General features: G+C 44.8%; 1 protein-coding gene across 6 annotated transcripts in view; it reads right to left on the bottom strand.

Moving 5' to 3' along the window:
• Positions 1–434: 434 nt before the first annotated feature.
• Positions 435–13,958, bottom strand: part of LOC8026458 (calcium permeable stress-gated cation channel 1) — a 43,707-nt gene continuing 30,183 nt past the window's right edge. For 3 of the 6 annotated variants that reach the window (XM_042293432.1, XM_042293433.1, XM_042293429.1), the window contains exons 11-21: positions 12,954–13,087; positions 11,602–11,733; positions 10,052–10,196; positions 9,357–9,463; positions 9,107–9,193; positions 8,839–8,895; positions 7,863–8,025; positions 6,178–6,283; positions 4,249–4,416; positions 2,452–2,564; positions 435–636 (exon numbers count right to left, since the gene is read on the bottom strand). In XM_042293432.1, coding sequence (XP_042149366.1) covers positions 460–636; positions 2,452–2,564; positions 4,249–4,416; positions 6,178–6,283; positions 7,863–8,025; positions 8,839–8,895; positions 9,107–9,193; positions 9,357–9,463; positions 10,052–10,196; positions 11,602–11,733; positions 12,954–13,087 — 1,389 coding nt within the window. In that variant the 3' untranslated portion in view covers positions 435–459. Of the gene's footprint in view, positions 637–2,451; positions 2,565–4,248; positions 4,417–6,177; positions 6,284–7,862; positions 8,026–8,838; positions 8,896–9,106; positions 9,194–9,356; positions 9,464–10,051; positions 10,197–11,601; positions 11,734–12,953; positions 13,088–13,958 lie in introns of those variants that run through there. The other 3 variants (XM_042293430.1, XM_042293434.1, XR_006078289.1) reach the window with 3 other exon arrangements.

Genomic DNA, 13,958 nt, shown 5'->3' with positions numbered 1-13,958 from the left:
TTGCAACACTTTATTGAAGAAAGAAAAATCAATCTCTAAGGAGTGTTTTTTCTGGCGTCAACCACCATTTTGTTACGAGCTGTCTGGTGCATATGCCAAAGTCAAATGTTTCAAGGATCGTCTGTCGCCTTCAAACCCGTATCTAATTGTGTCCACCATTTAGAATGAGCTGTCTGGTGCATTCCAAAAGCAACTATTTCAAGGATTCATCTGTCACCATCAAATTCATAGCTATGGTCAGTGCAGCGCCGCTGTTGCTTGTGTATTTTTTGCCGCTTTTTTAGGTGATCAGGAACCATTTGGCTAGAAATGCCGCTTCGATGTTCCGCTTATTTCCTTTCCTTGTGCGCGCATTGTTTCATCCTGGGAATCCTCGAACCATGTTTACCACCAGGTGGCGCTAGTTATTTCTAAATGATATTTGAGTGCTCGTGTTTAAGAGTGTGTGTGCATTCGTATTTATTGCGTCGGTGTCTGTTGACCCTGCGTCTCCACGTCGTTCAGCAGCGGGGACAGATTGGGCGCCCGCGAGATGGATACGTGGCGCTTTTTCTTGATGGCGGACCTGGGGGCCACGGTGACCGTGGACATCTTGCGCGGGCTCGGCCGCTGTCCGTACATCTTCCGCTTGGCCGCCTGCCAAATCGTGCTTTGGATCAGTGCCTTTGCATCTGAAGGGTGCATACACTCAACAATGTTTTAAGAAGAGATGCCGCAAATTTTTGTCAAACCTCGTGGTTCGACTGAAAGTTTTGCTTCGCTAAATTTAGCGGGTTAAGTTCCCCCGCTAAATTTAGCGATAAAACTGTCGTCAGTCACATGGCTTCAACACGAATTCAGTTTCCCCGCTAAATTTTGCAGGGAAACTGTGACGTCCCATAATGCAACGCGTGTTGTTACGCCGACGGGAAAGCCGACACCGCTCAATCCGGGAACGGGCGCGTAAGAGCTGCTCTCTAAAATGTAGTCTACTGAACCAAGGAATTTGGTGTCCATAATAAGTGGCGCACGTTCTTTCCACGAGCCAGCAGCCGCCGGTGTGCGCGAGCACAGGCAACAAAAATGACGTCACAGACCTCCATTCGTGGTTGAGATGACAGTGAAATGTATGGGCTTCGGACCAAAGGAGAATAAAGACAAGTTTTTCATCTACACAGTGGTGCCTGGTGTAAAAAGTAAGCGATGAATTGGTCTAACAAGCACGTAGCTTTCACTTGTAGAGATGAAAAGCCTGTCTTTATTCTCCTTTAGTCCGAAGCCCATGCATTTCATTGTCCTCTCAACCGCGAATGGAGGTCTGTGACGTCATTTTTGTTGCGTGTGCTCGCGCACACCGGCGGCTGCTGGCTGGTGGAAAGAACGTGCGCCACTTATTACGGGCACTAAATTCTTTGGTTCAGCATCCCTTTAAAACCCACTAAGCAAGCAGAAACATACAGTTTCGATTTCTTTTGAGGAAGGGGGGGGGGGGGGGGGGGGCTTGTAGCTTGTTCCTAGGCTACGTTGCAGGTCTGGGGCACGACTGCTGCGAATCTTGTACACCACGCGTTTGAGAGCGAGAGCTATGATCAGTAGCGGCCAACGTTGGTAGCAACCACGGATCTCTTGGGGTAGGTTGGATCGCGCATGGGAGCCCAACGGTGGCACCACCGGTAGCCATTACTTGACACCAGGCAATACATGCAAATCTATAAGAGGAATGAATAAAAATGAACTTTTTAAAGCTTCCATCTTGCAAAGAAACTTTTATGAGGTTTTACAGAAATAGTAAAGACTTTGCAGTCAGCGGAAACTGCAGAGGAGGTTATTAAATCACACGAACAGCGTGCCAACCACTGCTATCTGCTGCGATCTCCAGAAGTCGTCTGCTCGACTCTTCAAATCGTCGACATGCTTCAAAACCTCCGTTTCCACTTGAAATAACTCGCAGCACAAATACAGTTTCTTATGAGAATGTTTTAAAAACAGATAAGTTACTTTAGCGAGCAAGAGTAGATTTGTTATCAGACGTCGTCTACTTTGATTGGGAATCAAAATGGATGCATCAAACGCAATCCGCAACCCTTCGTAGTAAAAATATAGAAGAGCATGGCGTCGAAGCAAACCTTTCTGGCTGCTTGCATGACGGCGCGGCTCCCACTGGCTGCTCGTGGGGCCCGTGGAGAAAGTCAACGGTGGATAGAAAAATATTTTTCGCCCCAAGACTTTAATGTAGGAAGTATTGGCATCGCAACACAAAAATTTCTCACCATTCCTAGAAAAATTCATCGAAGTTTGGTCGTCCAAATTATGATACAAATTGGAGGGATCTCACTTTTTCACATTTATCCAATGTTTAATGTTTTTCTTGGTGTCAAGCAATGGCCGCCGGTGGTGCCACTCGACCCCAGCAAAACAAGCCTCGATTTGTGATACAGCCTACTACAGTAGACATCAGTGGCAGCGACTCACCACGTATTTAATCGGGCCAAAGTCGCGGAAGCACTTCATCATGGCGTGGCCCAGGAACATGATGAAGGACATGAGGAAGATGATGCAGGTCACCAGGGTTACGTTGCTACTTCCTGCACAATGGAAGATTAATACTGTTGCCATCTTGCATTCGGTTGGTTTGAGGTATAACATCCTGAAGTTCGAGATCTAGCAAGTGCTTGCTACTGTAATAAAATGTGAACCTTATTGCCATCAATTGGCAACAGTGCTCATTACGTGTGCAGCCTGAAAGAAGTACTTATAGACGAGATGGTGGCTTCTTCCCTTAGTGAAAGTTGCTAATCTAAATAAAACAACATCCCTCCAAATAAAAAAAAATGTTTTTTTTACTGCTTTTGAATTTGGTTTGTGACAGACCATCTGGATTTTGACTGCCTTTCTGTCTGCGTTATCTCAGCTGATCAGCTGCCATGTGGAACTGACAAACATGGTCGGTACTCTAGTCTGGCGCACATTTACTGTACTTGTGGTTATTGAGAATTGCCATCGTGCTTTCGTTGTTGCAGCATAACCTCATAGGAGGCAATTTTCAATCTAGTGTGCGAGGCTCCCTGTGCCACCGCCGTGCCTGTCTGGGCTCACCAGGTGGCGTAACAGCTCCAGACTTGAGTTTTTCTTCTGTTGTTGGCTGGGGCACAAAGTACATTTGTGTTCACAAAGCTGCAACATATAATCATTGTCATCCTCACCATTCTCATAACTCCCTCTATTTGTGTTTGAGAAGGAACCTTTTAAAAAACCCAGATTGGCGGCCAACATTTTGCTGATGCTTAAAGGGGCACTGCAATGATTTCAACACTAAACCAGTTTGCAGCTTGTATTTTTATATTGCTTATCTTGGCGCAACTGTGAAAAAACGCACCACGTTCCCCCGAAATAATGAAATTCCGCTGCTTAATTGCAAAAAAAAATATCTTTAAAAATCTAAATTTTGCAATTGAACGTGGTGGTCATGTGAACCATAGTGTCACACCATTGGGAGTACACAAGTTTATGTGGTGCCATCAAACGAAAGTCAACAAAAGTATTTCTTCTTCGCTGTTAACCTTCCCCTCTTTCCCGTGGCAAACTCTCATTTGTCACGATCTCTCGCTGAACCTTCCACGACGCTAAGGGGGTGCGGTGCTCTTTTGTAGCTGAATCGGATATTCAAAGATTGACAACCGCAGAGGGTGGCCTGGGGATCCCCGAGTCAGGACCCAACGTGGTAGGTCCCATTCTAGATACTGTGCACCCCACTCGAAAGGCGGTGTGAGAGTTGGCTCCAACCTTCGATTACTTCAACAGCACACGCAAGAAAAAGTTATTTTATGTTATTTAACTTTCTAAATATAGACTAATTTCCACAATTGGCCAAAATCCAAAGCTCCCCCCCCCCCCCCCCCCCCCCCGCCCCGCCCCTTTAACTTTGCGTTGCTGGAGCTATCTCTCGTTAAAATGTTGCCTGCCAGTCTCAGATTTCCAGACGGTTCAATTCCATTATATCTTCAACTGTCTTTCTTCGCATTCTGTTCTGGACCCGCTGATATGTGAGCAGCAAGTCGTCTGCTTCTTTCGCAGGGGTTGTGGTGACGTCAGAACGACGCCGAGTTCTGATTGGCTTTGATTGGAAGGATAGTCGGTGGCCTCAATTCTAGATGCCTTGAGGTCTACCGACCATTTTTTTCAATCAGCCAATAAGAGCTCGGCGTTCTCACATCATCGCATCCCCTGTGGAGGAAGCGGACAAACTTCCGCTCTGCATTGACAACTGACCTGCTCTGAGGAAGAAGAATATGAAGAGCGTGAGCTGGAGCAAGATCAGCGACAAGATTACGAAGTCTATGGCTGTCGCATGGATGTATTTGTTCGTTTTGGAAGGGCTGTATACGAAGTAGATGTTGTAGCGGTCTACGCTGTGCTTGAAGCAAAGGTATACCAGACCTGCATTGAAAAAGGAAGCGGGACATTTTGTTAACCTATTGCAGATCAACAAAGTTTATATATAGTGCCATCTAAATATGAGAGTTGTATAATTTTTTCATCAACCATAACTATATACGGTTAAGATAACTATAAAATGTTCTAGCTCCTCACTGTCTTTCTGAGAAAAAAAAAAAAAAGAAACACCTAACTTTATTGACACTTTGTTTCTTATGAACACATCGCTACGTAGCGAATCTGCTCAAGGTTTTTCGCCTCAAGGTTTGTCGCCTTCGTATTTTGTGTTGATTCTTGCGGAGTCACGTACTGAAGTTATGAGCGGGGAATGTAAAATAATGTATCAGACGGTAAACGTGTCTTTTTGGGCGTTTCGATGGGCCATGCTTCGTCTCAGCTTGCGTCCAGATGCAGCCGACGCTACGAGGTATAGGTTCAATCAAGCAGCGCCAACAGCGCCAGTCACTAGGCCTTTTCTGTTTATGATTGGTGCAACGATGATAGAACAGCATGATGCTGCGTTTTTGGCGGTATCTGATTGGTCCCGTCAGCCCGTAGCGTTGGGTGCATCCGCACGTAAGATGAAACGAAGTACAGACGCCGGCGAATAAGCATTTTCTTATGCTTACATGTCGACCTGTTTATTTTATGATCTGACTGGAGCGTGTAGTGTGCTCGCATTTATGTGGGTTGACGTAGCCAAATAAAAAGAAAGCCTTTCAGCTGGTGTCCTGTGTCATTTCCAACCCCGTATGAGGCGTGTCCCTCTAAAAGGCCACGCGACTTCCCGCGATAGTACTCTATCCTACAAACATGCATTTATTTATTTATTTTTAGTTTGCACGCTGTCTATAATCTGCACTTAGTGCCTAACCCCAACGTAACAATTATACACAGCACACCTTGACAAATGCCTGCTTTATCAACTTGCAAACACAAAAAAAGAAAAGCTGGTATCATACATAAGTCGTAAGTTAACCTATTCTACCGTTCACAAAATTCGTCTTGACATAATAAACAATGTAGAAAAAAAATTCATGTAGATCGTGTGCGCCGTGTAAAATTTCTACTTTTAAACATAATTTTAATACGGTAATTGAAAGAACGCTATTTTTTGTTTCTTTCCTAGGGCGTTTAGCACGTGTAGGTTTGTCTTTTTTGATGCAAAAACCTATCTCAAACTTCACTTTAGCGTGCCTCTAAGCAAGGAAGTCTGGTTCAAGCATCGTAGAGTGTGATTGGCTTCGGAGGTAAGTGCCGTCGCGTGCTGGCGACCTCGGAAGATTTGCAGTGTAACCACTGGCACAGATTTAGGTCTTTTTTCTTTTTTCGTAAAAAGGATTCGTCGTTCTCGTAACAAGAGATGGAGTGACCGTACTTAGGCTTCACTTCCAACGCTACAACCAGACTGGGGCAATCGAGCGACGCCAGAAGGGCATCGTCTCGGCATTGGTCAGCTTTGGGCGCCTGATGTCGCCGACTGAACTAATCGCCACAGAAACCGTTTTTTATGCCTCTTTGTGGTGACGGCCGACAACCGGTCTCATTGTTGCGCAAAGCTAGAGGGCCTCCGAGCAGATGAAATGGTTGCGGATTTCGCCGCTGTGCGTCTACACGCGCTGTCGACGCTTTGCCCCTCCCAGATACCAGAGGGCTCTGTTTGGCCCGTATCGTGATGTTATCAACCAGTAATCGGCCAAGTTTTTTTTTTTTTTCCTTTTTTTTTTATTAGATTATGTTTTACTTATTTTAATCGGAACTTGCCGAAAGGTACGATGAGAGGACAGGACAAACTGTAGACCATGATGATCGCAAAAATGAGTAGGTACCAGGCGTAGTGGACGCCGAAATGGAATTCGAACAGAGACGCCTGCAAAGCGCAAATACAACAATTGTATATACACACTCCCCTTACTCTTTTCGCTGCAGTCTAGCCTGGATTCGTTTTCCCGCCACAGGTGAGTTCGCTGTTTTCTGTTTCCGCTTCCCCGATGGAAATTTTCGATTGAACTGATTTAGGCAGTTTTATACGGTGAGCAAGTCTTCTAAAATGCATCCTTCGCTCGTCGGAACGCAAGGGCAACATAGAGAAAGCGCGATGACGAGGCAGCCAAGATCACGCGTGATTGGTTGAGGTCGGGGGAAAAACAAGCATGTGGGCGCGTTTGGGGGGTAAACAAACACACGAGGTGGGCAAGGAGCAGACGAACTTGCAAGCCATATACAGGGTGTCACAAAATAAAATTTACACGGTCTTTTTTACCGCAAAAATAAACTAGGCATCGCCGAACGCTCATTCTCTGCCCAAAGGTAGCGCTAGAGGTCACAATCATAGGTACCAAAGTTGCAGCCCGATCCAATGATTTAATCAAAAGTTTTAAGTGATTTTCTGAAAATTTCAGTGGGAAAATGGAGCCCATTTTTGGCCCCTTTTCTGTTTCTGGTGCCATAGAGCCCCATGTGTTTGAGAACTCCATCGGCCGCCATTTTCCCGTTGAAATTTTCAGAAAATCACACAACTTTTGATTAAGTTATCGGATCGGGCTGAAACTTTGGCATCTGGTTGTGACCTCTAGCGCTACCTTTGGGCGGAGAATTAGCGTTCGGCGATGCCTAGTTCATTTTTGCGGTAAAAAGACCGTGTAAATTTTCTTTTGTGACAGCCTGTACATTGTCTGTCACAACTGGGCAAGTAACAAATAGGACTGTTGCAGAAAATAATGGATATCACGAAGTGCCATCTGAATTGCATCCGCTTGCTCGATATGAGTTTGATTAACCAGTCATTAAATCCAGTTACATTATCGCGTGCAGTTCGCTCAAATTCTTGTACAATATCTGTCCCGAGTGGCTTCCTTGTGAAATGGGAAAGCAATAGCATGATGAAGGGCCACCACAAAAAAGGGCATATTCCTAAAAAAAAAAAAAAGACGTTAAATGTGACACTTTTGGTGTATATCAATTTCAGAAACTCAAAAGAGCCTGTTAGTCTCCTTGAAGCACCTTGACATCTTGGAACTACATGGATGTTTCAAACCGCTTAATGTTTTAGTGATTTCAAGGAATGCGCCCTTTGTCAGCCCTTCCAATTCACCCATACAAGAGCAAAGACACTGGAAGTCTGACTCTTGATTGATGATATATTGTAAAAATCAACTGAAAATAACGTTTCCACTGCAAAGGTAGTAGGGAGCTTTAGTAGGTCGTGCCTGTAATTACGATAACGATACGGTGTATGCGGAAGCGTTTAGTTTTGGAACGATCTACCGTGTTTAAAAACCAGAAGCCAACTTTCAAGACACGAATTCAGCAAACTCGTAGATATCCACGTTCTGTGGATATCTACCAGACGTTACAATGTCCAGCGTCCCATGTACGTATGTTGTGTCTAGGTTTTCAGCCATTTAGCTGTTGTTCGGCGACGTGAGTTAGGGAATACTCGCACTCACTCTTTGAACAGCGAACGTCTCTGCTTTCGACCGTGACATGAAGGTGTACAGGATAAAGAGGCATAGCTGTGGGAAGCGAATGAGCTCCATTGTGGTGCCAACGAACGAGGAGGTGACTACGTAATTTATGAAGAAGGCGCCGCTGTCTGGGAGAAAGAGGCACCTGGTGGAGAAAAGAGCGTCGAGTGCTGTCAGCAGCGGCTCTGCATGACAAAGTTATACAACACTTTTCTGCACACCAGAAGATCCGTTTCTTTTACAAGGTACACTGCGCGACACTTTTAGCGCGAACACGACTCATTTTTCCGCGTTTTACTTTGAAAGGGTACTGGCAGGCATCAAAATTCACCACTTAGGCTATAGTACGTCAACTAAGCACTCTCCACCACAATGGTAGTAGTTTTGATGACAATCCTTCAATACTGGGAGCAAAACAGAAAACCTGCGATGTCTTGTTTGCGCTGACAGCGTCGCGGAGTGTACTGTCGGATACGAATGAAAAGGGAACAGCGGAGCGCGTGGTCTTCGATACATGCTGCGATACATAGAGGCAACTAGCAACTGGTCTGCGAGGGTGCACGTCTACTCTAATATGTGCACACCCTGTAGCCCCTCTATGCACTTCGGACTTTTATCAGTTCCTCTTTGCTTTCGGTTGCGCAGCATGTATCGAAGGTCACGCGCTCCGCTGTTCCCTTTTCATTCGTATCTGATAGTAAATTCATGGGAAAGCAGTTCGTGTGGCGAACGCGGAGCTCTCCATCCGCCCGTGTGTTCCACGTTTTAGTTCGACTTGAATACGAAAGAACACCAGTAATGACGTGGCAGAAGTCTCACGGTTGTCAAGACAATGCATCAACGTGGGGGAATTCCTGTACGGAAATCTTCATTACTTTTTTTTTTCAAAAACTTAAACATGTGCAATTTGAGTTTTAAAATTAATTGAGTTAGCTAAGCTTCATATATGCCAACTTACTTCCAAAATTCGGTCTGATTGCTCGGTCTAAATGCCCAGTTGACGAATGCCTCAGCACTGCAAGGGAAATAATCACGTTTATGAAACGTTTGAACAGCTAAAAATCGCCAATGCAAATTCGAGGAGCAAACGTTAGGCAAACTTACTCCGCGATACACGTCATCGAACCCAATTAGCCGTATGAACTTGAGATTGTTAGGTGCACTCGAACTGTCATGCAGTACTCGGAATTAAGTTTCGTTTTTTTTTTTTTTTTTTTTATTTTCACCTTGTTAGGCCTAACGAAGGTAGAATAAGGACCATGAACAGAAGAAACAAAAATATCTTCCTCATAACGGAGTGGTTTCTTGATGACCTGTTAGAAACAAACAAACGAAAAAAAAACCTTGACATTTTTGTTTGTTTATATATTTGGACATTAAATTCTTCAATTATAAGATATGCTGTGACACCCAGCGTCCACTTCCATATTAATCACTTTAGCAAAGTGCTGCGAAATATATTTAAGTTGGACTGACCTGGTCCAGTGTGCTATGAAAACGTCAGACATGGTGACCATAGCGGGCATCGCAGCAGCCACCAGCCAGAGCATCATGGTCGGCAGGAACTTGGAGAAAAATGGATTCTGTGCGTAAAGGAGGCAAGTATACAACAGTCTAACCTAAAAATCTCTGATGAGATTAAAGAAATACAAGAGCCAACTCGCCCCTTCAAACAGGAAAGGACTTACTCCAACTCATGGTTCCTGACGTCCATGTCAGGCTACCCTCTAGGGAATTGGGTATGCGCAGATGCCTTACTCTTGGAAATTACTGGTTTATGTACATGTGCTGTTACAACGAACATGCTGTTTACCCTTCAAACAGTACAATTACATAGTGAGACATTTGACACCTTTAAGGGCGTAAAGAAAAAAAAAACCGCTGTTCCGGAGACACTTATGCCCTCTTTCGAGTAATACACTGCGATTCATTGCGTCAGTATATATTTGCTGTTTCTGTGCATGTGAAAACTGCATGTGTTGCTTTTTGTTTCTAAACTCGTTGCTCGTAAAAAAAATATCAAAGGCTGCTAAGATCGCCGGCATTCCACTTTTATTGGGTTCATAATCTTTTTTAGGGGTGTTGCTGTGGACAAGCTGATTTGCACCCATCGGGGTGTAAAATTGTTTTTTCGTTGGGGTAACGAGTTTGTGCGCGGAATTATATTTTACCATTGGCTGCGCAGACCGAAAGATGCGGTCGAGGTTGGACACGATGATGAAGGGAGTTGTGAGAAAGAACAGAATGAGGAAAAGCACGAAGTTGATGACGAACGAGCGGATGTACCAGGCCCACTTGCCAACGGACAGATTTTCCCTGCGAGAAATTATCACCAGAGTCATTAAAGGACGTGCAGAGCATCGGCACTCCACTCTCCGATTTTCTTGTAAGCGCCGCCATTTTGGTCGTTGGTGCAGAGTGGGAGCATTTGGCGATCGTTGCAATTCGAAAATGCGGGATTTGCTAAGCTTTAGTTACACGGTTTCAGGCAGCTCTGACGATATGCCCTGTCGCGAACTGTTTTAACATTTCTGGAGGACAGAAAAGCGTTTCCTGCGGTTTCAGTCAAAACTTAAAGACAAGTGGCAACCATGATTTTAGGTACCGAGATGGCTGAATTGCCGTTACTGCGGAGTTTATTTACTAGTTTTAGATATAAGAATGGAGAACGAGTTGTTTATGAGGGAGAACAACGAACGGTTAACTCTGCATGTTTTCTGCAAAAGCGCTAACGACACCGCTTTGTGAACAAAATGTGGATTGCTTCCGGGAGTCTATGGAGCTTTGTTTATGGTTAAGAGCGCAGACAATGGGGGAGCAAGCCTCGGGAGGAGCCATGCCCCTAAAATAAAAAGTTTGAATTATAATTGAGACATAGGTTGTTAAGGAGTTTTTGTAGACCGCGTTTCCCTTTCCACTAAGCCTTCCGCTACGAAGAAGCCGCTACTGCACATGCGCGCCGATGGCCTTGACTGTAGAGTCCCGGGTATCGTTGGGGAGAGCGTTGCGGGACGGCGAAAGCGATCTACGAAAACTCCCTATCGACGGTATCTGAACCACGCAAATAGGATTAGTTGAGAGAAACGTCCCACGTATGAAGTGATTTTCTGATACTTCGTTGGTAGCAAACGCTAGAAAACCGCACTGGTTAAAGTCAAGAAATGTTCTAGGACGAGTCGATCGGTTATGTGGCTTCCAGTTTCCCTCACTCAGTTTTGGTTTCCACGCTCGTTTTCACCTCAAGAAAGAGCAAGTTTTTCGCATTGTTCCTACGCGCCGCGAAGTAGTTCTTTTACAAGATTTGGTTGTCGGAGGAAGAAGAGACGCTTTTGAAGTTCGAAACGTCTACGTCTCGATAAGATAACATATATATATAATCTAAAATGCACCTCCATATATCTTATACCCGTGCCACACGGGCAACTCGAATGCCATTTACTACGAATGACATTTGTGTGATCGGCGAATCAGCTCGCAATCTGTCGCGCGTGGAATGCGCTACGCCCGGAATGTCGCGCGCTGATTGGCCGTCCGCTCAAATGTCATTCGTTGTAAATGGCATTCGAGTTGCCTGTGTAGCACAGCTATTAATTCTTTAAATAAAGGAGCAGATTAGTAATGCTCCGCGATGAGGCGGACTTTTTCTACTGCGGTTCTTGAGGGGAAAACGAGTATAGTAGGCCGGTTGGCAGCAGTCCGTGGTTTCTTGGCTACCGCTCACCAAAAGATGTCGCTGGGCGGAGGTGCAAATGTGACCTTCCAAGTATTGGGACGAAGGTCCTTGGTCATGCTGGACGTCGGCATGGAGTTTGGAGAGTAGCATTGGCACTGGGTTCTGTGGTCCTTGCAGACCCTTTGGCGAAGATGTGGCAAAACAATAAAAGCACGCTCGTTTTTGTTCGAGTCTTTAATCTACATCACAAAACTCCCTTTTTGGAACAGCACCCTTTATAGACGTTTAACTCGTTTGTTCCAAGGTAGACAGCTTGATTAGGAGAAAATTTAAAAACTATATTCTGCAGCATATAGGCCGAACATAATAAAGAAAAGTCACTTGAAACAACTAAGTTATATGTTAACGTTTTCGGCGGCGGCGATGGTCATGGTACAAGTGTGATGTCCACGACTGAGAATTACACTCGTGCCATGTTTCTTAGCGAGCTAAAAGTTTAATTAATCGGCATTTTAGATATTAATCTTAACTGGCACTTTTCGAACGGAGATTTGCAGTCTGTTGTGCAAATTGGCCACAGCAGGTGTTAGGTTTTATGGAACTAATTTCTACTTCCTGCTATTCAGTGGCTAATTTAAGAAGGGCACATGGTACCGATACTAATCAGTTAATGAGCGAGAAACCCCCTCCTAAATGACGGCTAGCGGCCGTGGGATTGGGAGGCGAGTAATCGGGGCACTGGCGTGATATATCTGGGTTCTTCCCTTTTGGTTTGCGGGATTGCCTTCTTTCTTTTCCCGCTATAAACCATATTAGGTGCTCTGGTCAATTTTGACGATGGGCTACACATCTCTGATTATGATGTGTCAGCTAAGGTAAATATCTAAAAATTCCATTAGTTGACTTCAGCTTACATCTCTGATTATGATATGTCAGCTAAGGTAAATATCTAAAAATTCCATTAGTTGAATTCAGCTGAGAAAACACTAAACGTATTCCAAAGACTGAGCTTTAAAGGCGAGTACAAAGCAGTTTGTGCCCGGTGCATATGTTACAAGAGTGCTGAAATTTCAAATCTAAGTAAATGACTTAAAGTCAAAACGGGAATGTGTGTATTTCTAGACAGTACATTTTTCAATAAAAAAAAACAACAAAAAAACTCTTCTTCCTAGGACGTTTATTATTATTATTATTATTATTATTATTCTGATAATGATGAGTGGGTTTGTTGGTATGCTGCCATGTGTGACCTTAGTTCTGTGATGTAGACGAAGCGGCAACGTTCGAGAATCGAGACACTTACGACGTCACCCGGTTTGCTGATAAGATTTGTGGTATCCCGTTTCGTCGGGTATGTTAACTAAAATCTTCACAGGAAGGAGCGCAACCGGTTTACTTACATCATGGCCATTTCCTCGCTTTCGAAGGTGACAAAGACAAAGCCCACTGGCCTCCCGAGTGCCTTTTCGCGCTCCAACTCCACCTCCCTCAGATAGTCCGACTCTTCTCTTAGGTAGTAGTCGAGAGCGTCCACCTAGAACAGCCGTGACGACGTTCACCCGAGGAGTTGCAGCGGCCACATCCTGGCTTCACATTCTTGTTTTCGAGGCTATCTATAGCATTATAGAGACCTTTAGTAGGTCGTTCAGACACCACCGATGGACCCCCGATAACGATACATGGGCAAAGGCGGTGGCGGAGTACCAAGTATCGTTGTCAGAGTCATCGTAACGGTCTATAACTAAAACTCTCTAATGCTGGGCATGTCTTGTATAGTCGCACGTTGCCTTCCGCCGTGCTTTGGCTGCACGTGCATGCTCGAAGTCCCCGAGTCGCCGAAGCGTACGTCAAGGATACGAGATTGCGCTGGAGCCACGAGAACTGAAAGACCTCATTTGTATTTCTCATCCTGTCAGTGACCATGGCAAAGATAAAACTAAGCAAAACAGTTTTTTTAGCAATTTTGGGAGCAGGAAAAAAGCTCCAGTTTGGAGCAGATTTAGAGCAGCAGAAACGAGCTCTTGCAGCGAGTAAGGAACAGCGGAAGAGTCTTAAGAACGTTAAAATTGACGGTAAATGTCCCCTGGTTTTCAAAACCCATGGGAATATGGCATGCAGATAACGCCATGTGAACTTAGCGGTAGTTTCAATTACCATTTTATTTGAACCATTTTTCACAAAATTACGTCAAAAGTGCACGGAACGTATAAAGCAAGACTGCACATGACAGTGTGACACGTGATAAAACCGACCTGCAAAGAGGTAAATACATAAACAAGCATGTATATAGAAATAGCTTTCAGCTCGTACCTCGCTCCGTCATATGCCTCACTGTTCGCTTGCCTTTGTTACGTCCCCAAGTTTTCTGCTCGGAACCGCCGGGCGAGCAAACGCTGGCTGGGGGC

The sequence above is a fragment of the Ixodes scapularis genome, unplaced genomic scaffold (assembly GCF_016920785.2).
Source record: "Ixodes scapularis isolate PalLabHiFi unplaced genomic scaffold, ASM1692078v2 PGA_scaffold4__175_contigs__length_147842914, whole genome shotgun sequence".
Classification (NCBI taxonomy): Eukaryota; Metazoa; Arthropoda; class Arachnida; order Ixodida; family Ixodidae; genus Ixodes; species Ixodes scapularis.
Note: the sequence above shows the minus strand (reverse complement) of the source record. Positions and strands in the feature narration are given on the sequence as shown.